General features: G+C 29.2%; 1 protein-coding gene across 1 annotated transcript in view; it reads right to left on the bottom strand.

Annotated features, from left to right (window-relative positions):
• Positions 1-613: 613 nt before the first annotated feature.
• LOC129966376 (NPC intracellular cholesterol transporter 1-like) overlaps positions 614-26,666 on the bottom strand; it is a 69,044-nt gene continuing 42,991 nt past the window's right edge. Inside the window, exons 10-25 of the mRNA XM_056080798.1 lie at positions 24,433-24,493; positions 23,514-23,642; positions 19,630-19,812; positions 19,434-19,548; positions 17,571-17,698; positions 16,535-16,681; positions 16,357-16,446; positions 13,398-13,591; positions 13,185-13,315; positions 12,969-13,080; positions 11,272-11,336; positions 9,916-10,063; positions 8,625-8,856; positions 5,935-6,048; positions 4,903-5,062; positions 614-792 (exon numbers count right to left, since the gene is read on the bottom strand). Coding sequence (XP_055936773.1) covers positions 665-792; positions 4,903-5,062; positions 5,935-6,048; positions 8,625-8,856; positions 9,916-10,063; positions 11,272-11,336; positions 12,969-13,080; positions 13,185-13,315; positions 13,398-13,591; positions 16,357-16,446; positions 16,535-16,681; positions 17,571-17,698; positions 19,434-19,548; positions 19,630-19,812; positions 23,514-23,642; positions 24,433-24,493 — 2,137 coding nt within the window. The 3' untranslated portion in view covers positions 614-664. The remainder of the gene's footprint in view (positions 793-4,902; positions 5,063-5,934; positions 6,049-8,624; positions 8,857-9,915; positions 10,064-11,271; positions 11,337-12,968; positions 13,081-13,184; positions 13,316-13,397; positions 13,592-16,356; positions 16,447-16,534; positions 16,682-17,570; positions 17,699-19,433; positions 19,549-19,629; positions 19,813-23,513; positions 23,643-24,432; positions 24,494-26,666) is intronic.

Below are 26,666 nucleotides of genomic sequence, written 5' to 3'. Positions count from 1 at the left end.
ATAGAATTTTTTTAAACAAATGGCGTACCTTCTATTTGGTTGTTCCCCGCACCCTGGTATATGTTATTAGTATTTGATTTTGTGGACAACAAACAATTTTGTGAAATTTGCAAGAAAAATTTCTCTTTATCTATGTATCTTTCCCGATTCTTTCATATTCTAGGCAACTTATGGCTTTTTGTTGATTAATGTCAGTGACAAAATAATACATTTTTTTTATTGTGTGTGTTGTTAGGATATCAAGATTTTTTTTACTAAATATGACTAATAAAGCAGAGGTATTTATAAAATTTTTTATTTCCTGATTTTTGTCAGAAATTTATAATTGATTGAAATAGAATAAAACATAATTACGCAGTTAATGCATTTTGTTTTTCAATTATGATCAAATCATCGGATATATATTCTAAAAAAAATCTCCTAAAATGATATTAATTTATAAAATCACTGGTGTGAAAAGAGCATTCACTCTGCTACAGAAGGAACATTCAATTCGTAATAATTGCCAAGTGCATTTAATTCTCAAATACACTCTCAAAATAAATGTTTTATAAGTAAATAGCGCACTTAAAATAATTATCCCAATTTTTAAAATATAACATGTATTTATTGACTGAACAATTAAATAGATAGTTTTGTATCACTAAGCATTCCATATATTTCATCACATATTTGATAATTGTATATTATCTTTATGGTCTCCATTTGTAAGTGGCATTTCAGCTTCTCTTTCATCAAAGGAGGGTGGATTGATGAAGGATTTTTTAACTTTTTTCTGTCGTGAGGATGGGCCTGGATTTGTAAAAACAAAATAAGATTATTTATATTGCTCTAGAAATAATGATCAAAGCTAAAAAAAGAAATGAAACAAAAATGATAATGATTCAATTTAGTTCATTATTTAACCATGCTTAAATTTCAAACACAATGTTATATCCAGTTTCGCAGTTCAAAAAATTGCTTTAAAGTTGATTTAAGGAACTCTTTATTTAAATGCTGACCATATTTCGATTCTCGACAATATTTTAAAGTATATTTGAATCTTTAAATCTTCATTCTAAAATTTCAGCTATTTATAATCTGTTGTCAATATTTGAAATAACCGATAAACTTGCTTGCGTTAGACAAATATTGAAAAATTATGGATATGCTTCATGTTTATAAAATTTTGTTAATATTTTCGCTTTGAATGTATCCATATTTGTTTCCTCAGCATTTAATAACTTTGTATGTGCTCAAATAAATGACCAAATTAAATTTTGATTTAAAAAACAGATTCTTTCTAATTTTACAAATTAAGAAATGCATTTTAAGTTGATTTACTTATAACAGATTTGCAATAAGGAGTTGTAGATTTCAGAAAGTTTACGTAGAAATATGCTGAAAGATATGTTTCTCCATCAGTTTTAAATATCTTAAAAACTTCTCTTTAATCGTTTCATCTCTGCAATTTATGCTTTGTATATATTTTATTTAAATTAATACTTTAAAATTACTATATTTCAAACTTGTTAGCCTATTTTTCTACTTTAAGTATAATTAAACGTTTCATAAATACACAAACATTTTAAATTATATTTACTTCTAGTCACTTTCGATAGCCATCTGCTACGCATATTATTATTTTTAAATTTGAAAGTTATTACTATAGTATTTACAGTTGTACTTTGTGCTAGTGATGTGAAACTCTGATGATCGTCGATAGAAGTTTTTGGTTAACTTTTCTGGACTTAAATAATTATTAATCTTAAAAAAATGTGGATAAACTTGAAAATTACGTCAAAGGATTAATTCAAGTAAAATATTTAAGAAGTCAGGTATTTTTGAATAATTTTTTTGATAAAAAAATAAATTACAAAATCACAAATAAAATTCAATTGTATTCAAATTCAAAAATAGGTCTTTAAGTGCTTACCAATTCAAATTTCACAAATTTGATGGTTGGTAAATCAATTACAATATTGACAAAACTATAAAAGAATGCAGTTGACCATTGTCGCTACTTAATATTAAGCTAAACTTTTTGTTGCCTTAACAATATATTGTTAACTGCATTTATTAAACAGTTTCAAAGGTAATTATGGCATAGAAATAAAAAGTAAATATTCTGTGAAATAAAATTACAATAATTCTTATAACTCGAGTCATTATTAGAGAGTGTCTGTACAAGATATCTCTACTACCTTAAAATATTTACTAATAATATTGTCTGTACTAATTATAAAGCTCAATGTATGTGAGTGTCTGTTTGTGCGTGTATTAGTACTCTGTAGACCTGCGTTAGATTTACGGCGACCGAATTTTGCCCATACATATATTTTGGAAGGTGAAAATGCGTACTTCGTAGTGAACTTTTTTGAAATTTTAATTCATTAAGAATGAAGCTAGCCTTTCATGTTTTCTTTCCATAATTTCTGAAAATATTATTGCACAAAAAATAAATTTTGCTCAGTTTTAAAATTAAAAAAAAAAATGCTTTTTTAATGATACCAATTTAATAGTCGTAAGGAATTTTGGTAAATTTTGGCAATTTTTTTATCTAATTTCCAACAATGGATCCCATTGTTAATCTATTTACAAAAGCAAACAGTTCGATCATTGTTTATCAAACTGTTTTTATTGTTTCATCAAAGATATAATGGCGTCATTTTCTTCCATTCTTGAAAGCTGAAGAAGAAGAAGAATTCTATTTAATGTCTGTGTAATTTACGAGGCAAATAAGAAAGTGAAGTTAAAATATCGCAAAATTTAGAAGACAGATGAATCGAAAATTTACATTTTTTATAGTGCTATGAAGTTATGGGACTGTAAGCTGTTTTTTTTCGCAAGTTATGCGCCTCTGCAGTTATGGACTCCATGCGAAATGTTCATGTATACATTAAATAAAATTCAAGTGAGACAATGAAAATAACAAGGGTAGAAGTGAATTATAGTGTGCCCCCTGCTGCGCCAACAATGCCAAGTCGCCAATAAAGATTGCGGACAAAATAAACAAATACTTCCGCGAACAGTTACGGTTACAATTTCCAGCCATATAATTAGGACTTTTTACTGATAAGTATTGTTTTTTTTTCCATACTGCCTTCTACAGATGCCGAAGGTATCTGTAGAAGGCACCGAGCAGAATTTTTTAACTTAAAAAAACATCCTACGGCTTCGCTAGCAGCGGGAGCGGGAACTTGTAGCTTCGCTAGCACATTGAACATAAGGACTGTGTGGATAACAGAAACAGTACATAACCAAAAGAAAAGAAAGAACGGAGAGGCAATCGGAACATTCTCCATACAAAATTTCAAACAAACATCTTTTTCCCAACTTTATCAACTCGTAAAAAATATATTTCACTCACCCTTCATCCATTCTGCCGGTTCGATATCAAAGCATTCTTAATATAAAATTTCAAACAAGCATCCTTTCCTAACTTCATCAACTCGTAAATATCTCTATATATAAATATAGATATATTTATATATAAATATATTATTTATACTCGTAAATATATATATATATATATATATATATATATATATATATATATATATATATATATATATATATATACATATATTTAACTCACCCTTCATCCATTCTACAGGTTCGAAATACTTCCGACATAATAAATTATGGAGGGAAACAACCGTTAAAACACCAAAAGAATTAGGAGAACTGCGAAGAATTCCATTGCAGTTGTCTTTTAAAGTGCGAATGCAAACGATTTTTTAAAGCGCATACTGACAGTTAAAAATTGCAAAAGAATAAATATTTTCTGTTCGTATTCACATTAAAAAAAAGAAAGAAGAAAATAATTTTTAATTATAAGCTTAACTTACTTCATTTAATAAACTTTTAATTATAATAAAGAACAAAATTAAAATCTTTAATCGATATTTTTTAATATTTTTAATTTAACATTTTTCATAATATAATTGTAGTTTATGTACAACTCAAGCATTGCAAAAAGTAGTAAACAAAACAGCATTAGGGTTGCTAGAAGAGCATTCCGATGGGTTGCAATATTGGCGACAAACTCGGGGGCACACTATTCTTCACTTTATCCATAACAAGACTTTAATTATAGACAATTTGGCGGAATAATAGTACATATTAATCCAAAATCAAATATGACCAGTATTCTCGGCTAAGGCGACAACAGCAAAATAAAATAAAAAAAAATATTTATCAATGAAATGAAATATTTATCTGGACAAAAGATTATTTAAATTATTTTTAATTTAATGTTTTCTTTCTTATTCTACTTGCTGAATTCTATCAATTGGAAGATTGGCCCTGGCATATAGTTGTGAAATGGGGTTACAGACTGAGTAGAAATACAATTTAAAATTTATATATACGATTATAAAACATTTATAGTTGTAAGATTTATTAGCTAGATAATGTTTCACATTTTGAAGTAAGGTTAAAATACATGACAATATGAAAATTGTCCAAAGAAAAACAAGGTTTTTCTTGTATTTTTTTCAAGGCATTTCTCCTGTATTTTAAACTCTGTTTAGTTTTTCGACTATATTTTTCAAGTGCAGATTACAAAAAAAAATATCTTAGTAAGATCATGATAATTAAGAGATTCTTAGAATTAGATAAATATCTTTTCTTAAAAATAGACTTTCGAGTTGTACTTTCTTAACTTTCAGAGTATGTCTTGCTAAATTTGATAATTCTAGATTCAACAGTTTAATTTATAGATCGCTAAGAGACAGGCTTTCATCTATATTGGTATTAGAGGTTACATACAAAGTATAATTGCTACTTTATTAATTTATGTATGTGAAAAGATCAAACAAATCAAACTTCAAAGAAAAATCTGATGAAATTTTGGTGTATTCATTGAATGCAGTTGAATGGAAAGTGAATTATAACATATAGATCCAATCCAATACTCACCGAAGAGACTTAAAAACACGGGCAGGAACACCAGTCCGTGAAGAGTGCCAAAGGCTATGATGCCAAGAAACATACGAAAATAGAATATTCGAAATACTTGAGATTTAGCGAATGCGAGGACAAGAATACCACAGTCTGTTAATGTTATTCCAGTTAATACCTGAAAAGAAATATACGATAATACACACAAATACAGTAAGTTATTTTGCTTTACATACATTTTTATGTAGAGTGTTTGTAAGTGTAAATTACAACTTTCACAGCGTAATTATAATTGAAATATAAAAGTTTATTAAGAATTAAGTAATTAAGTTATGAAATAACTTAAATGCTTAATTCACTTCCAAATCCGCATTATCTATCGTATCAGTATCTATGTGTTAATCGCTTCATTTGACATCTAAACATACAGCTATTTAATGAGAATCGGATTTGATTTTATCAAACCGATCAATGCAGCTGATATGCAAATGTAATAAGATAAGTTAAAGCAAGATAAAATATTCCTAGCAACAACGAAAAAATTTAAATTTCATTGTGATGATGAAAAGTATCATTTTGAAATATTTTTAAAAATTTATTAAAATTAGAAAAAAATTATGTAAATAAATTAGTATCATAAAAATTATATTTCAAATTTAAGAAATGGTATTAAAATCATTTTAGGACTATAATCTCCAAAAAACCCCAAAATATCACTGAATTATTAATTAATTGAAATTATCATTAAAATTTCAGAAAAATAAGTGCACAGTCCGTCTTTCTGAAGTATATTTGCAGCAAATTTAGCATTTCTGTGTTAAATAGTCTGCCTTATGTTCAATGCACACAAAAGCAAACGAACATTCCCCCCTCCCTCCCACACACGAGTGTTTCATGCTAAATGAAATTTTAATTTTCCTAAAATTGTTCATGTCAAATATAATAATAATAATAATGGTTAAATATAATAATATTGTTCATGTTAAATAAATAATTCTTTTGAAAATATGATTGATTATTTATATTATTTTGGAATACTGGATATCTTACTGATGTTCCCATTTGATACAAAGCATCTTGAGCTCTTTCGATACGAGTTGGCTTCTCACTTAAAGCAAAACATCGTGTTAGATGGGAGCAAAATTCAACAGATATTCCCACTGCCTGCAAAACATACATATTTTACAAGAAATCATGTATTAATAAGAGAATTAATTTGCAAAATATTATGAAATTAAATTTTTCTAGATTTAATTTACTTTTTTTGTTATTTTTAGAGTAAGTAGATCAACAACCAAAAAAAATCACTATGAGATACCCCTCCCCCCCAGAAATATGAATAATTCAATAAAATGAAATGGTAAGAGTCATTTATCTGATCCATTCCGTATACAGATTCTACTTGGAGGATGGGCCATATAAATGGTTATATACTTACTTTCAATGAAATATTATGAAGCATATTAATTGAATTTTAACTTCTTCGGAAGTTAGTGTTACTAGAATTCAAATAAATATTTCAAGGATATTTGAATCTTTAGCTCTAAATATAAAAGTATGATAGTGTTTTAAATTTGATCCGTTTATCTTTATAATGTGTTTAAAAATTAACTTTTAATTATAGCATATATAATATGTAGAAAAATGTATTTAACATCGTCGCAATATGTGAATAAACTCAGTATTGAAACAATAAAATGTACTGCAAAATAAACTTAAATATATATATTTTTTTAAATTATAAAATATAACAAAATATTATAAGGAAATAAAATTGGTATCACTGAAAAGATAATTTTTCTTGGATTTTAAAATGGTTCATGTGCATTCATTTGCTTCAAAGTTGTTAAGGAAAAGCCATAAGTTTTCGATTGTAAGTACTATAATACTATCTACATGCAGATTTCAATAACTCTATTTCCAACGATTTGCTTATTACAATGTTTTGAATACTTTTATTTCCATACATGCCGCAATACACAATCTACAGGTGCCCTAAAGCTCAAAAGTATTACAAGTGTGAGAAATTTCACGTTTTTTCAAGAATAAGCCCCCAAAAGTAATATTTTTTCAATTAAAGTGATATTTTCTAGTATAAATGTATTGGAGAAGTTTCAAGCTTTTGCGTCATCCATTGTGAAGCAATAGTCTATAATGACTGTGCCATCCTGATATTTTTTTTTTTATATAAAATTGCTCCGACTGCCAAGAATTTCATTTCGTTTGTTGCTCTATCAAGTGCATTGCTTTTAAATTTAAATTGCTCACTTCCTTTTAAAATGTGTGAATTAACTTATGAGAAGGGCCAGGTTATAATTTTAATGCACTAAGAAAACATTTCAAATGTTAGGATTTCTCATCGGTGCGGTGAGTCGACTGTTTCACGCCTCATAAAGAGACTCAAAACCGAAGGAACCGTAGGTAAAACGCCTAGAAGGGGTCATCCGAGGTTATATTCTAAGTGTGCTGATGCTACATTGACATGATTAAGCCGTAAAAATAGATTTGCAAGTTCTTCTACGTCTACGTCTGTCATTGCCAGTCCCAGAACAGTTCGAAGGAGGTTCTGTGAAGCTGGTTACAAGACACAAGTACCTAGAAAAAAATCCAGTACTTACGAAAGCAATGCGGAATGCCTGGTTTGTACATAAAAACACCCGGAAAACGTAATGGTGTGTGGGTGCATGCCATATCAGTCAAATGGACGACTTCATTTTGTACAGGGAACCATTAATGGTTACAAGTATGTGCGGAAGGATCAATTGCTTCGTAGTGCTTATGACATGTTCCCAAGGTTAAAATGAATATTTCAGCAGGATCTAGCACCCTGCCATGCATCGAAAAAAGTAAGAAAAACTTTACAATTAATTTTAAATTTCATTTCTGTTCAGTCCTGACCTCTATTTCGAAACATTCGTTATTTTAGGTTAAGGCTGAATTTGCAACTAACCTCCATTCTCGCTTGGCCAGGAAACGCAGCAGATCATCCCAGAACAAAACGAAAACTTCAGGGAACAATAATTAAAGTTTGGCACCATGAAATACCGTAAGAAGTGTTGCACAACCTTGTGGATTCCATGCGTAACAGAGTGGTTGCTGTGATCGAAGCCAGAGGCGGCCCAACCAAGTATTGAATGCTTTTCAGTTAACTTGACTCTTTTATTATCTTTCCTTATCAAAAGAACTTCATTCTTCATTTTATTTCGGGGAACCAAAATGGATTCCGATACTGATAACCAGTACATTTTGTTTGTATTTTATTCTTTTTAAAATGAAATAATTTTTTTGTTCAATAACTTAATTATATCTTACATTTAGACTAATTTAACATATTGACATAAAAAAATATCACTTTAAATGAAAAAATATTACTTCGGGAGGGCGGGCTTGTTCTTGAAAAAAACGCAAAATTTCTCAAACTTGCAATACTTTTGACCAGTAGTGTATTATTTATCCGATAAATATTATCATGTTAAAAGTATATCTAAAAGTAATAAGATTTATAAGATAATAACTTAATAAGTTAATTGTTTATATGATAAAGTTGAAAGAATTTCAGTGGTTTAATGATTTATTATTATCAATTTATGCTATCAACAAACTAATAGAATATTTCATTGAATTTAAACAGTTTCGTTTATTGATAACTCATTCTCCCCAATTCATGCAATTATAACTAAAAAAAAAATAAATAGAGCATTTAAGTAAGGCAGGAAATTATTCTAAATTACAGAACTCACCACAATCAGATTTACCAGTGATACAGCATTCAAAGTGATGCTCCACCAGTACATGAGACCCATGATATTGATTACAATTGTTATAACTGTCACCGTAATCATAACAGCTGAATGAAAATCCAGCCCTAGCAGTAGGAAAGTTGTTAAGAATACTGCAATTATTGATAAACTCAGACTTCTTAGGGTGTCCGGCCACTGAGTCAAGAATTGTTCATAGAATACGTGGGGGAAACTGAAAAGAAGTAAATAGTATATTTTTTTCTGACTCGGAATAATGCATTTAGTAAAATGAAATGCTTTATTTGCAATAATTAACTTTTTCTTAATAATACCCCAGAGAAAATAAACACACAGTGGTTTCTAAACATTTCCTGCTACAGTTTAAAAGCTGTTCGATAATAGAAAGAAAAGATCAAAATAAGAGAATTTCATATTATCGCTCTACAGCATATATAGCTAACAATATGCATCACGATTACTATCTGTTCATCAGAAACAGAGATTTTAAATGTTTTTTACAAAACCAAGCCAATTATGGTAACGCAAATGCATGAATTTTCTACTTCAGTTGGGGTAACGCTATGCAGATTAGAAATTTTTAATTTCCTTTATTCTGATTTATTTTAATTCAAAAGTACTTCAGAATGAATCTAAAAGATCGATTAATGAACAATGTTTAATTTTAAATGCATGAAACATTAAGAAAATAAACAGAATCCTTGGAAATAATCTGCCAAAAATTTCTTAAGCCTATCCTCTTTAGCATGGGTTAAAAAAATGAAGCGTTACTTATTTGGCGGTGGGGAAGTGAAAATAGTTTTTTGAAGGGAAAGTTAGTTTTTAATTAATAATTAAAATTCTAATTAAAAATTCAAAAAAGGGACCCCAGGTGCATATTCCCGATCTCCAAGGTATGCATGTGCCAAATTTGGTAGCTGTAGGTCGAACGGTCTGGTCTGTAGAGCGCCAACACACACACACACACGCATACACACACACACACACATTGAGCTTTATATAAGTATAGATAAGTTTTTTTGTTTATAATAACTATCTCAAAATTGAAATGTGTTTACTATACCCATCTTATTTTTCATTTTAGAAAATTAAATTTATTTTTGGAATAAGAAAAATAAAATTAAATGAAAATTTAAGTTAAAAAGAATTTTATTCTACAAACGATTTGAAATATTATTCAATATTTTATATATTTATCTTTATAGCAAATAAAACATTTTTTTCATAATCTCGGAACACTGATTATATCATACTTTCGTGTGATTGTACTCACCTATAAGGAAAAACCCGAACATCTGAATTTTCGCTGCCATTTCTTAAAATGTTGGTTAAGTTTGCCGCAATTTTCCTCGACCAAGCTAGAGCTTCATAAAAATCTTTTGATGTTTTCAAGGCAGTGTGATAAGTTTTGAAACTGGTAGCTGAAAGCAGAATTTAGCTGTGTATGAATTGAGCCAACATGATATTATTATAGTATGTGATTTTAAATAAAGAGGTTTATTGCATCGTGTTGAAACAGTATTCATTTTTAAGAATAATATTCCTTTTGTATAATACAACTAAGGTTAAACATATGAATAAAAATGCTATGAAAAATTATCCGATATATGACTTTATTTCACTATAGGCAATACTTTATCGAAGCATTGAACGCAAATCAGTTTTGAAGTTACAACTCTGATTAAAATTCATTGAAATGTTCTATTTATATTGAAATTAAGATTTTATGTTTTAGTTTTTAAATTCGGTCAGCAATTCTTTTATTTTAAAACCCTTAATGGTCTATTTATGGTTATCTAACAGTCTCAAATAAAATTTTGTAGATAAGTTTAAGTAACATCTCTATCTTAAAGAAATTTCATGCATAAACTGCTTGAAGACGAGCAAATGATATTTTCTTTCTTAGTTTTTAATTTCGGAAGATATACTGTATTTCTTTTAATGGATTGCTGTTTACAGTTAATGAAATAGAGCAATTTATTATAATAAGTGATGAAAATAACCTTAATTCTCTATTAAGTTAATGAATGGGTGTAAAAAACATTTTATTTGATTAGACTGTAATATTTATTGCAAATGTTACAGAATGATTGAAAAAAATGAATAAAAAACAAAAAAAATATTCTTTAACATTTCGTTGTTATCTAAATTTAAACAAAACATTCATTATTGAATAGCATATTTGGCTATAAAATGGCGTCAAAGATTTCTATCATTTTCTGAAGTAAAATGTGATTTTTCCAGTCTCTGTTTATCCCAAATTCTCGTTATGAAAAGTGTGTGACAAAAAGATCAGGCAAATAAAAAGCAAAATTAATGAAACGTAAATTTTTTTCATCTACTTTATACTTAGTTGATATATAATTTGACATAAGTCGTTAATATTTTTTATAAATCGACAAAACGTACTCTCCTTAAAATGTCTACATAATTAAAGAAAGACATTGGTAGTGTAGTAATCTTGGATAATTTCCAGATAAGTTCAAATAATTATAATTTATAAGTATATTCAAAATATAAAAGTTACGACAATTATAATATAAAATTACAAAATTTAATTTATATTAGAAAAATACCTTTAGGAATTTTTATAAAATTCCTCTTAGATGGAAATTTTCAAGTTGCTCACCTTTTATTTTCGTCGAATTTTTTGAAGGAGAAATGTCGATTGCAGTACCGAACATGGCGTTACCCCTTTAAAAAGTGTAGCACGGCGGCATTAATTATTCATAGAAATTATTTAAAAAAATTGATGATTTTTATAAGAAATACACAATTTTAACACCACTGACAAAGTAAATTTTGTTTTATTTACATAAATAATTGTTAAATATATATAGATAGGTTTACGAAAATGTATATTATATAAATAGTTAAAATAAATGATAAAAAGAAATAAATATTATGTTTCTGTTTTCACATATATATTTATAGCATCAATATAATATGTCCCTATAGAAAATAATGCGGAAGAAAATAATGAGAGGTTTTTTTTAAAAGTGTCTAAACACTACGGGTTTGTTTACCCTGTTCAGCTGGAATGATTGGTTAGTGGCAAGAATGTTGAGAATAAATATTACAACGTAGCAGATCGACTGTATAAGGAATAATGATTTCATTACATTTAAAGTACTAACAATAGGTCCTGTAGAAAACACGATAAAAACATTTTGACAAAATTTTTTAATGTAATTTAAAAGTTAAAATCATTTCGAATTTTCTTTCTAAAATCATATATAAAATACGTATTTCGAAACTTCTAATTACATATTAAAAGATATTTGTTTGAACGAAATATTTCATCTTTCTTAGATGGAAAGACAAAATCGAAAAAAGCGAACGACGATCATTTGCTATTATCAAAAAGAGAAACAATAATTTTTCAGTAAAACGAATGTAAACAAATTTAATAACCCTAAACTGATTAATATGTATTCAAAGTATGAATTTGCTATGTTTCCCAGTATGTGCTGACAAGATAAATACCATATGTTATGCGAGATTTAATTTTTAAATTCGTTGCGCATTCAGCTGGAGGAAAAAATACACCTACGCAACATTGTAAAGTGCCAATCAGACATCAGAAACATAGGCAGTTAGTTCATCAGATGACTGTCAAGTCCAGTTAGTTGATTCCTTTCAATAAAATAAGGGAATAATGTCATTGTCGGAGCGAGAAAGGAAAAAAAAAAAAAAAAATGGAAACCCAAGGATAAATCAGTATGGATGGACCCATTTCTGGAACTAAAAAAGTTATTTACAGTTAAGTTACTTTTTACATTAGAAGCAAGGATAAAATTTTATTTCATTGCATTGAAATAATTGAAGGCCAGATGCAATTTTATAATAATTACTATCATACTGGCTGGAAAATTGAAAAATTAAGTAAAAGACTTTATTTTTGAAATATATATTTGATTATCTCTTACTTAAACATAGTAAAAGAAGTGCAATCAAATCTCTCCTAAAGAGACCTCTAATAACGAGTGATTTGCATAACGAGCAGAATAAAATGCAGTAAATAAATAAAATAAAGTGACTTAACGTTCGATGTTTCTCAGAATGAGTGACGAGGAAATATTGTGAAGTCACATACAAGATTAGTCTGTGTTTCGGGTATCAGTATGTGCTGAACTCGAAAATGGAGAACTGTGGGGAACAGACGATCATTGACGATGCATCTAAATTTTATGCACTTTCAGTTGAAATAAAAATAGCAAAATTGGAGCAATGGGGGGCTAGAGAGTTAGATTTTAGTTTTGATTATTATTATAAATGCATAAATGAAAAGCAGTCATTAATACAATATAAACAAACATTACTTACGCCTTTGGACATCTCTCCCAAGAAATATCTGATAAAAAGAACTGAAGTCTTCTAATAAATTCTGCTTCTGATAAACTGGATGGATTTTTCGTTCGGCAAGATCGACACAGGCCTTGAGGAACACGCATTTTATGAACAAAGATTTATAGAAGGATATTTAAACATAGTCTGAAAGAATCTTTTATTTATATTCATTAACTATAAAATTCAACATACCTTTAAACTGATTGGCGATGTAAGAAGGACAATGTGTTCGGTTACTTTTAAACTCATAGCAACACGATTCCGATTGTAAATATTCAAAATAATTGTCCAACCAAGAAATGGGTTGTAAGGCAATGTATGTCCTGAAAAAGACAGCAAAGATGAACGGCATGTATTTTTTTCATTCCTCTATTCCTTTCCAGGAAAAAAGAATCTTTACACTACCTGTTTTTCACTTTAGCCATTCTTCCAATCTCAGAAGTGATAGAATTGGATTCACAAAAGCTTTGAGCAGAGCAAATTTTCTTCTGAGCATTCACATCAGTATAATTATATTCACCAGTGATACCAAAATAAACAGGATGTCCAATGGAAGAATACTTTTTGATATCTTGTAAGTAATTCACTAGGTAAGAATCCTAGAAAAACGAAGAATCTGCTATAAAGATGCAATAGATTTTTACTTATATGATTATATCTAATAGTAAGGAAGACCATAGTTCATTAATTATTACTTTCTATACCATCCATATCATTAAAACTTTTTTTTTATATTTATTGTTTGCTTTAGAACTGTTAGAAACGAGCTATTCAAAAATAAAAACAATATATAGTCAATTAAGTGACTGGAAACGAATTTTGCAGCCTTTGATTTAAAATAATCATATTGGATGGAAAAAAGGTCTATAACTTTTATGAGCACATAATCATATCATTAAGAAAACAACCTTTTCCCCCAAAATTAATGTATCATTTAGCCAGTTTCAATTACAGCGACGTTCATAAGTATCCCATAATTTTACCAATTACTCCACAGACTATAGGTGTAATTGGGAACACCCGGTTTAGCTTCTCATCATTGTAAAGAATTACTTTTAAGAGAATATATTTCAAATAATAAGAAACCTGATTGCTTTAAAACTTATTTTATCATCCGGTCCAATGACCCCAATGCATTGTATTTTTTTATCATAAAAATATATTATATTTCACTGAATATCACTTATAAACTATTTAAAACATCAATTTGGAGTAATTTATAATTATTTTATCTCCAATTATGACAGAAGAAATCAAGAAATAAAACGTTTTAAAAGCAGAAAGGACTGAATTTTATGAGGCACGAGATAGAAATATTTAACACTTAGAAACGTGCTTTAAATTGAATGATGCCTGATAGTTCAATTTAATAACAGAAAGTATAGCTCTTGTTTAAAATAGAATGTTATATCGCGTATTAATTCATCCATCTTTAACTTCTAAGATACCTGAAGAGGATTTAATGATAAAATCTGGTAGAATAGCTTTTATATGTTCCTCAAAAATCTTAAATTATCTTAAAACACTAAAACAAATTTTGATTTAGTCAAATTGGCGAACTTTAAATCTAGGACATTTAGTTGATCACAGTTTACTTAATTATTTCGCCAGAGTGATTCGTGATAAGCCGTTTCCTACATACATTTGTTTTTGAAAGGAATATATATCATCTCTCAACGTCATTTATTTTTTCCTCAACGTCAGATTTTTTTTTGTTTTTTTTTTCATATTAAATCGTTATTAATATAGAGTCTTTATTCGTGAGAAGTATTATGTATTGTAAATCATATGACAGACACTTTGAAAAATGTCAATTTTTAATTCGACATAAAATAATAAACATTTTCACGGGACAGGATAATACCATGCTTCTTGACGTATCCCTTCCTATTATTCAATATATTGTTCAAAAATGCATAAAATATAGGTTTTTATTAAATTAAAATCCTGTTCCTAATTTTTCTGCGATAAAAACTATCGTCAGAATTGAGAATACTACTTTATTAGCATAAGATATTTACCATTTTTTAACTTTTTACCGTGTGGAATTCTAACTTTTAAAGTAACTCTTTTAAAAATCTTTTGATACAATTATTTTAACGTTGTTTCTATTCCACAATCGTCAATATTCTAACCATACGTTTGACGCAGTTTAACCAAGGTTGGCTCTTGCGCCACTAAAACTCACAAACAACCACAACAACAGCATAAGATATTATACGATATCTTCACAGTGTTATTCGATATTCTAAATACTGGCGAATATTGTGAAGATAGCATAACAATGTTGTTGAGCATTTTGTGTTTCTTAGAAAGAAGTGCAAACTGAATATTAAATCTCACTTGTAACTGTTATATTAAAAAATTCAAAAAATTTATGATTTCTGACTTATGTTGTTAAAAATCAATGCGAGGAATGAATAATGCCAGCGATTAGGAAATTTTCGATTTCTCCCCTTGTGAACACAGTTGTAATAGAATAAAAAAAAATTTAAAGAATAACATTGAAGAAAGTAGGAATGTGTTGCTGATCTGCCTCTTGAGTACTTTATGGCTCCGTAATGTTTCACTGGTGTGCACTGTCATTTCCGTTCTTAATTACTCCTTGTTCCCAATTACCTTCTTTGACTCTACACAATTTAAGAAATGCATTTATAGGAAACATAAAATAATACACACAATATAATATAATATACTTTTTTAGTATTAATAAAGTGCGGGTTCAATTTTTATAAATTTTTGATAATCTATTTTATTTATTTGAAAAATGATGATACTCTTTGATAAAGCAGCTCCAAGATGTAAAGATCAAACTTTTGCATACATCAAATTACGTAAAAAAAATGAACCAGAATTGTAATAGATATACACTAGCAATTGCTTGGCAAAGTAAATTTCTATTATTATTAATTTAATAATTTTTAACTAGGCAGAATAGCACGAAGTATATATAATTAAGGGTCCGTTGTATTTCTACTTTCAAATACATATAAGTAAAAGTAACTCATAATCCATTTGGGGTTATGACACAGTCATAACTGTGACGAATACAGCCAAAAAATCTCATTTTCTTGTATAAAAAATCGTTTTAAGCTTTTAATCGAAAAGATTGCTATTTGGAAGTGAGGATGAATCACTTTTACAATTTCAGATATGGATTGTAAGACGCTGAGACGAACCCGACAGATCAGTAATCACAAATATGTGACCGAGTAGCTGGTGATTTTCTGTACTGATTTGAAACAACTTTGCTATATTCATCATGTTTTAATTATAATTTTCAAGCCTTGGAAGTAATTATGAATATACAGCAGATTGAAATAAAAAATAACTATAATAAAGTATACGTAAGGAATATGAATACATTTGGAAATGTGAGTTCAGCCTCCAATCCAACTTCAATTTTATTTATAACTGCAATAGATGAACAAAGCCAGATTCCGAAAAATATCATCTGGAAGAAAAGAAAATCAATGAATTAGCTTCAACAAATAAACTAGAACTTTAGAATATGTTGATCATTAATCATATTAAAATCTTACCACAAAATATCTAACATAATTTTTCATAAGGAGAGGAATGTATATTTTTTGCATCATCCTATGTATTACTCCATTTTTCGAATGGCATTTCTTAGCATCATTGACCTCTGAAATTGTAAAGCAGCAACAGAAATCTAATTTGCGTTTCTGAAAAAAAAAATTGAAAAAATTATTTATTGTTTTCTTTGTGAAACTGATAAATTTAGGATCTAATATTTCTGTTGTAATTATGTGCTATTAATGCCATATTTGGGCATAGAAGCAATATAAAAACTCTCAAGAAAACCTTACTTCTCTGTTAAGTAGTTTCAAAAATTCGGAGAAAGAGACATTTTTTTAACCCTTTAAAGGGCCATTTTTTTCTAGTCATATTATGTTAAAATATTTTTAGGCTTGAAATTAGAATGAGAAAAGGGATTCATTTAGCTTATTAGATAAATTTATTTTGATTAATTAATTAATTTGGTTAATTAATAATTAAGTACCAAATCACGACACATCATTTTGTGTGAGATAAAAAACTGAAGCATCTAATTCTGTCTTTCTAAAAAAATGTGTCAGAACTTATGCCAATCTACATAATTTCATACAAAGATTGATAAATTTGGTAGGAAGCATACTTCTCACGGCCCTAGAAAGGGTTAAAAAACCCCTAATTATTAAGGAATTTTTCTGCTGCTTTTTTTAGATTAAGAAGATTTGTGAACAACAAATCAATAATATATTATCATAAGTATATTGCTAATTCATAATTATTAATAGCTTTTTTTAAATATTTCTATTAACAATATTCTTCTTTCTCACCTAATTACACATTTACAGTTGGTAGAATATTTTTCTTATCGAATTCAAAGGCAAAGAATTAAATTTCAGTGAAAACGTATTACGTGCAAGGCGGTGAATTTTACTTGTTTTTCAGTACCCGAGTTTGGTGGGTTTTTTATAAAATAATTCTATTTACTCAATAATCATTGCAGACAAGGTATAATGCTTAAAATATAAAATTCACACCTAATGTTACGGAATCAAATTTTACCTCTTCTCTTCTGCAGTCTAAAATAAAAATTGCCAAAAAGCATGTCATTTGCAACAAGAAATTCACTAGTATCGCCACCCCAGCATAAAATGCAAATAAGCAGACCGCTGGCGATTTCATCAATGCACCTAAAAGAATAGAGTTTAAAATTATGTATTACGACCAATAGAATATTTTGTACCTTTATAACTTACAAATTAATTACAATTCAAATAAATACTTCACATTTCGTTTAAAATATAATAAATTTTTTTTATTATGAGTCACTGAATTCCAATGCATTCATTGTTTACTCAATATAATGCATACAAAATCTGACGTTGCATCGAATTTTTTGATCCTGTATCACAATGAATTAATGAGAAAAAATGCTTTTCTGTGTCTCAGAAGTATAAACCAATGGGAAGGACCCCCTTTCCCCGGAAGTTTTTCACACTCTGTTTAATCTATTTGTATAATATTAAACAAAAATATTGTTACAAATCTGTAATTTTGCTACCCGGCACGAATAGTGTCATCCTGGAAAAATCGTTAAAACCTTTGTAAGATCTATCCTGTGCATGCTGAGCTTGGTGACCATTTGGCGACGAATTTGGCGTGTTTGGCGACTAAATGGATCATACTGGAAAGTTCGAGAAGTTTCGCGATCCATCTAGTAGGAACCAAGATACACTCAGATACGCCCTGATTGGTCTGAAGATTCTAGCCCCGCCTCCCGGAACTATAAAAAACGGGCACTCTGAAGCTGCAGTGAAGTTGTGTGGATCGTCAGAAGTTGTGTGTTAGAGGAGTTGGAGTCACCGACAAGTAAAGAAACTGGAGGATTAGACAGCAAGCTAGCTGCTGAACTATAGCGATTAAATATGTTGCGATTAATTAGCGGTATTTGTAGAAGAAAAATTTCGTAACAATATATTTAGTAAATATATTTGCGCATTATTTACCTTATGTAAGCAATTACGAAAGAGCCTATAGAAGTGCGATCTCTGGGCATTAATTCCTGAGATACAGTTAATACACAAGCTCCAGAAAAACGAATGTGTGTTTTGAACGCTTTTTTCCCATCAATTGTCACTAAAATTTGGCACAGAACTGTTGTTGTAGCTACAAAATCACATACCAAATATAACATTTTACAGTTATCGAGCTTATATGCTTATGAAATTATAGACCCACAGCCGATCTGAGAAATTTGATCTTCCAAATTCGATAAGTATATAGAGTTTAGATAAATCTTTGTACCAAATTTTATTCATCTAGATATAATTTTAGAGCCTCCGAATTGGGGATATATTATGACGAAAAGAAAAGAAAAGTTAATTAATGTCAATGCCATTATCTTGCAGCGATTTTACTATTCATTACCTGTGATGCAATGATATGATCAACATATTGCTTACCAGTCTCACGAACTACCCTAATTTACCCTTATTTTTTATTTTCAGTACATTTTAACTGTTATTTTTTTGTTATCTTTTCTGCTTCCAAAGCAACTTCTCCTTGTTGCTATAAGTGGTATATTTTGCTCTCTATCGTGCAATTTCATAAAATACTGGATATGTAGGTGAATGTCAGAAGAAAAATATGCCACTAATTTTCTCAGGAGTTTTGAAATTTTAGCCCAAATTCATGAATAATTTGATGATTTTTTAAAAAATATAATGGATTAGATATGAGGGATTTTTTTAAAAAAAAATAATTTTCTGATATAAAAAAAAGAAGAATTTTGACGCTGTAAACAACCAGAATCCGTAGCTTATAAAATTTCAGGGCGAGATAAATAATAGTGTTTTTTACCATTTTTTCCTTAAATTTTTATGCAAACTAAAGATTGAAGACAAAGTTTGAGCACATATTTCTTACCAATAAAAAAGCAACTTGACATTGAAACGCTCGATAATAGTATACTTGGAGCAACTTTTCCTACAACCAATCCAATATATTCTTCTAGTGATTGATCAGGTTTCTTTTCTCCTCTCTGCAACAATGGAATAAATTTGCATATTTTCATGTACCTTTACATTTTACACTATAATAGTTAATAAAGGTAAATAGATACCTGATAGGCCTGCACCAGTATAAATATGTTATCTACTCCCACAGCTAATACCAGGAATGGTACAGCCTCTAAAACAATAAACGTAGAAGGAATTCCGAGGAAGCAAAGCAGACCGAGAGTGGAGATAACAGAGATGAGCACAATGAGAACTCCAGCGGAACCCAGACAAAATTTGGATCCCAACTTTAAAAAGAAAATTTTATATAAAGAAACGTGCAATTATTACGGTTTTGAATATCATTTTATGTTTTAGTTTGTTTGAGTGAATGGTATACTATTAACGTAATGAAATTATACGAAAAGGAATCAAAGTTTTTTTTCATGATTGTTAAAATTCCATTAGTGAAATGGGTGATGTAAGAAAATTTTGCAAAAGTAACAATATAGAAAATTTTTGAATTTGTAAAAAGATTTAAGTGATCAAGAATTATACTCGCGCTCTACTTGCATCTATTTTTTCCATATGTGGATAAGAAAAAAATAAATAAATACCGTATTTATTTCTACGTCTTTCTGTTTTTATGTTCAATCCATAAGAGGTTTTAACCTCAGCCTTTACTACTCTAAAGTACCTGGATAAAAATATATTTTTACACTCTACTTTTGGTGAAAATATTTATAGATCTTTCTGAGTTCCCACTCTAGCATTTGGCTGGATATACACTCATGTCCAGAAATTAAGGATAATGCAAGTTCAAGGAAAGAAAAAGTCAGAAGGAAAACAAATGTGACTTATTTGTAAAGCCTATTTATTAAACAAAAGGTAAAGTGCAAAAAAGATGCTATATGTTTGATATCATTAATAAAATTGCGATTTTTTGCTCACTGGAGCAAATTACAAAAAAAAAAAAAAAAATTACAAAAACCAATATTACATGGTTGGTATGATGGTTAATACATAGTATGCACCCAGACGATGCAATACAGTCTGTACAAAGCCTAGGCATGCTGACTATCAAATTATCGATCTGCTCTTGGGGAATATTACACCACTCATCAAGCAATGCTCTTCGAAGTTTCAGTAGATATGTAGGAGGTGGTTGACGGGTTACAACTCGTCGGCCAAGCATGTCTCACACATGCTCTACTGGATTCAAGTCCGGTGAGAATGCTGACCAGTTCATACGGGTGATATCCTCCAATTGAAGACATTCGTTTACGATGTTTGCAAGGTGAGGACGGGCGTTGTCATCCATAAACACGAATTCTGCGCCCATGGCGCTCCGAAACAAACATGTTGTTCCAGAATGACGTCCCGATAGATTTGGCCCGACATGGTTCCAATTTGAACATGCAGGTCAGTTCTGGAACCCAGAATAATTCCTCCCCAAACGAACAATCCTGCACCACCGTAACGGTGTCGTTCAGTGATGTTCTCTTGGTGGTAACGGGTACCCGGCGCTCTCCATATGAAAGTCCGGCTAGAATCAGACTGCAAGCTAAACCTAGACTCGTCGGAAAACATCACACAAGCCCACTGTTGCGGTGTCCACAATGAATGCTTTCTACTCCAAGCTAGCCTTAGGCGACAGTGTGTTGCAGTAAGTGGAACAGATCTGACAGGCCTACGAGCATATAGACCAATCTGCCCTAAACGCCTGTACACGGCTTGGCTTGAAACTGTCGTACCAGTGGCTGAAGAGAGTTGACGAGACAGGTCTGATGTTGTGCTCCGTCTGTTTCTTTTGGCAGTAACTGCCAAATACCGGTCCTCATTCGACATTGTAACTCGGGGTCAACCTGTGCTGCAACGTCTACTCACATTACCATCATCTTGGAATCGTTACCAAAGCCTGGAGATGACACTTTGGGTGATTCCAAGTTCCTTGGATACTTCCAGCTGGGTACGCCCACATTCCAGACGGCCGATAATTCTACCACGTAAAAAATCATCCAAATGCATCCTTTGTATCAACTATGCGGTTATTGTACTGAAAGGCTTATAAAGCGCTTGCGAACAATTTTACTTCTTGCCTGTATTCCTTATGCATCACTTTCTTACACTCTCGTCATTGTGACGTACTATCGGTGTCATCTGGTGGTTTCCTGCAATTTGCTCCGATTTTTGATGATATGTGTAGTCATTTTATGGGTGATATATGTATTTTACAGTTCGATTTCCGCGTGACTCTGAATTATCTTTAATTTATGGACATGAGTGTAGTTAGTCATGGAAGAAACATGGGGTTTCTAGGTTCATAGTGGCGTTCTCAAGAAATTAAATTTTTTATAATAAAGTTTAATTATTAATTTTTAAATAAAAAATATTAATAATATCAGAAAAAGACAATTGAAAGAATTTTTTGCTCTCAGATAGTCCTTATTTTGAAATTTAATAATTATGAGTTTTATAAAAAATGGCTGCCATCTGTAGTACTAAGGTATCAAATATACTAAGACATTTCAAAGAAAAATTTGCAAATGGCATTTAAATTCATTAGTTTTTTTAAAGAAAAATCTGAAAAGACAATATCGATTACTGATTCAGATCAAGCATGTTCCATAGATCTGTTCTATGAGTTGAATGTTTCAAAAAGTGAGGGAGAATATGTTCAGCGTCATTTCCTTGGTTTAGAGAAATGATTATAAAGATTCCGAATTTATTCAGTAGAACCGGAGTAATAATCATCTTTGTATGTAAGGAAAGTTGCTATTATGTTTTACAATCATGATTTAAAAGATAAAATGGAAGGGATATCTTCTAGAGTACCTAGGTAATTGCTATTTTCGTACGCATATTTTGAAGCGAAATTTTTAGTTAATATGTGGTAATATGTTTAACGACAATTTATTCAAAATGTTGGTCCGATTATGTTACAATTTTTGTGATGAAATCAACTTTTTTATTCTAAGAAGAATTTGAATGTCTTAGATAATACGATTTTTTCGCACGAACTAATGCGATCTTTTGGTTTAGTTTTGCACTAATTAGGATTTTTTCAATATTTTATAAAGAACTCTCGGTGATTTAAAATATTGACTTTTAGTAGGCGAGATGCTGTTTATCAGCAGAGTAAATTTTTTCTTGATGTGGTGGTAGATCGATAAAACTTAGATCGTAAAAATGAAATTAATGGCAGGAATACTGTGCTTTAAAGAATTCTCAAAAACATCAACTTGTTAACTATTTACATAACTGATATTTATTACATAGTATGCTATTTATCTTAAAATTCTTTATTTATCACTCTTTTTACATTATTGTAATTTTCTTTACTTCATTTGTTTATTGAATATATCATCATAAAATACCTTCATTATGTTACTAGAGATCCTATTCAAGGTAATAAATTTATCCTAAGGTGAAAATAATCAATTTAAAATTTTCGTTCATACATAAAATTTTTTATACTTAATATTTTAATACTTTTAAAAATACTTTTTTTAATGATAATTTTGCAAAGATGACGCACGACAAATTCTTTATTGAACTATCTAAATTTATTTTAAGGATTCTCTGTATATGTTGTATAGCTCTTATTTATCTTTTATTATCTTTTGAACTTTCATAGATTTTTATTTAGATATATTTAATTCCTATATTTATCTTCTAAATATTAAAAAAAAACCCTGTTTTGTGGCCAACAAATTTTCTACTTTGTTGCCTTAAATTAAAGCATCAGTGCATCATTAGAGTTCATATTGTTTTAATTGGAGCGATCTAAATGAGGAAGATCTATGTGACAGACGTGGAAGTTGGTATGTGCATCTTTTTTTTATAATTGGTGTATGTTAAGTTTAATTTACTAAATTTAATAAATAAGTATTTATTAAACAAATTCTAGAAGAACGGTTTTATAGAAATAAAAAAGCAAAACAGAAAGCTTTTTGATTTACTTAAAATTTAAACAGAATATTAATAAAAAATGAAAAAAAAAACTTACCAAAAATGTTTTACACCTATGATAATCTCCAAGCGTGATGACAATGTAACAGAACATCAGGAGATAACTTATACTTATCAGCAAAATATCAGACTGACTTCCTCTAATATATTCATCTTCTAGGGATCTCTGTTTTGGAATCAATTAGTTCACTATTTCAATATTAGTATCATAAATAAATCAGAATCTAATACATATATTTATTTCATTCTTAATAACATGTAAAAATATGTGGAAATATGATGCTCTGACGTTGTAGGATCAATTAGGACATTTGGGAATAAATTTTGCAGGCGTTATTTTCTCTCCTTTGATAGTATGAGATTAGGAAGAATTTTATTATGTTCTGCAAGGTTCATTAAACAATACACTTCTTTTCAAAATAATTTATTAACTAACGACCTTCACTTTCAAGAATTATCAATTCACCTAATATACTCCCAACCACTCAAGTGACTACGAGATATCTGGAAATGCATGTTTTAGATGTATTATCAGATTCATCGATTTGTTTGAAATGACAAGAAATACTCTACATTTCCTCAGACGGAATTTTACTTATATTAGTATTAGTACATATCTCAATCTGCTGTTTTTATGCAAAAGAGTCTTCTATTTCATAAAATATCGTACAAGGTACAAATAATTAAGTCGTGTGTGTGTATACACACACACACACACACACACACACACACACACACACACACACACACACACACACACACACACACACACACACACACACACACACACACACACACACACATATATATATATATATACTAATCTGCCAAATGAAGGTAAAACAAAAAAGGCAAAACAACTAGTCCCAATCCAAATTTTCAAAAAAATGTTTCGGTAACTTCAGGATATTTCAAAATTTTTATTCCAAATTTTAGGGAATAATGAAAATACTTACCTCAGTCATAAAGCTTATATTCATTAAAGGATGAGAATAATTTTTCAAAAAATCCACTAATCTAAAAATTAGAAAGAATTTAAATCAGGTAAAGATACCAAACATAGAATATATTTATGTTTCTTTATTATAGAACCCTTTTGAATTCATTATTGTAGGAATAAATATATGTTATTGATTAGCTTCACTTGTTTGAAATTTATTTGTGAATATAAAAGTTGATATGGAAGCAATATAGATTCTTTATGTGTATCGTCATTCTTACTTCATGGCTATTTATGAAATAATTGTGTAATAATTTTTGATAACCACTCATATAGTCAGAAGTAAAATATACTGTTAGATAAATTTAGCTCTGATATATTTAAAAAATTGTTACAAGAGTATTTAGAACTTATGGTTGATATTTCAAAATTATTTATTACTGTCTAAAAAAACATTGGTCCAGTCATTACTGCGCTGCTTCAATTTTCTGTAGAAATGATTTCATAAAGATCTGTATTTCTCTACTTTATCGGAGAAAAATACCTGTGCACGGGCTTCATACACAAGCAGACAACCACTTTACTGCAGCGAAGCAACTAAAAGAATATTTAATTTGAAATTCAAGATAGCCTTCTTTATCCACTCCTCTCCAATAGTATATCAAATTTGTCAGTTTTGTAACGAATTATAAGAATGGTTTTAGTAATAGTTTCGTAAACAATTACTAAAATAGTTAATTTTTTCATCAGTAAAATATATATAAATAATTTCATTTTGTGCAACTCTAAGCATATCAATTAAGTATATTTATAAAAATATATCGTGTCTGATATTTATCGATTTAAATAAGTGGGCGAACAGTTTTCCTTTCTTGAATAAAAAGAAAACTTACAGCAGATAAATGTAGAAGACTAAAGGATAATTTTATAGACAAAACTGAAGATTGAATTCCGGACATAAAAGGGTTTTAATTTTCGACACTTTCAATTCTTTATTTATTGACGAGACTTACAAGTCTCATCCGTTTTTCCATGATACTAGATTGCTTTAAATGCTGTGAGATCCATTGAGATTTTGAAATTCATTTCTATGAAGTTCATTCTTCAATTGTTAAATGGAAGCAGAAGATTACTTCAATTTGAAATCTTGCTAGAAACAAATATACAAAATGATGTAAGGTCAAGACAAATAATATCTAGAAAACTGAAAATAATCCATGTCTTTATGTATATGAAATACTTATTTTTTCATACTTTGGTAATAAAAATGTTTTATTTATTATTATTTTTTTATTTCATGCACAGAATTATTTGTTTAAATTCTTAATTTTTATATTTTTTAAAATTATTATTAAAATTTCAAACAATATGAAATAGTATAACATTATTATTACAAAAATAGTATTTCTGTAAAATCCGGTCATGATTTGAATGGCTCAAATTATTTTCCCACGTATTTAAGGACTTGGATGACGACTTATAATGAAAATTATATTATAGGGTGTTTTCTTGCATCTAAATTAAATTTAAAAAGTTTGCACACATTGGTAGTTTTTAAGCTATATTAAGACCTAGTTTTAAAGCAATGGTAGGGCTATTTTGGGACGGACCTTTTAATTTTGAACAGCAGTCAGATGATGACATATGAGCTGGCACTCCCCTCTCCAAAATTTCACACTAGCTGCAGGATCTTTGGCCTCCAACGTATTTAAAGTGCACCAGACTCAGTTACACAAAGGCTCTTAGGTGGAACCGAGTCTTGAACCTGAAGCCATCCGGACAAGACCTTACTACCAGGTCACCGAAGCCCCTAGCATACTTTGAAAAGAATTTTAAGAGATGCAACAAATAAAGGGTTTTAAAAATATTTTTTGTGCTATTCAAATTTAAGTTTAAATTTTGTTGATAATTATGCTTGGAGGTTTACAAAATGAATTTTGTGTAGACAAAATAAAATAAATTAAAATTCAAAATTTTTCTCAGTTGTAGTGATAATTTCAGACTTTATTTAGCTCTCATGGAAGTTAATAAAATATCTTATTAATCAATTTCATTTATGAAAATTAAAGCTTGATAAAAAAAATCTCCATCCAAGAGTTAATTTCTTAAAATTCCGTTGTGGATTCCTTAAAATTTCATTGAGGAGTTTCCTTAAAATTCCAATACGAATTAAAATGCATTCTTAAAATTCCATATAGGAATTTTGCGTGTTCGTTCAGCTGAATCAATACACAAAAATCCTGCATTAGA

The sequence above is a fragment of the Argiope bruennichi genome, chromosome 4 (genome assembly GCF_947563725.1).
Source record: "Argiope bruennichi chromosome 4, qqArgBrue1.1, whole genome shotgun sequence".
In the NCBI taxonomy this organism is placed as follows: domain Eukaryota; kingdom Metazoa; phylum Arthropoda; class Arachnida; order Araneae; family Araneidae; genus Argiope; species Argiope bruennichi.
This window is presented reverse-complemented; position numbering and strand designations above follow the sequence as displayed.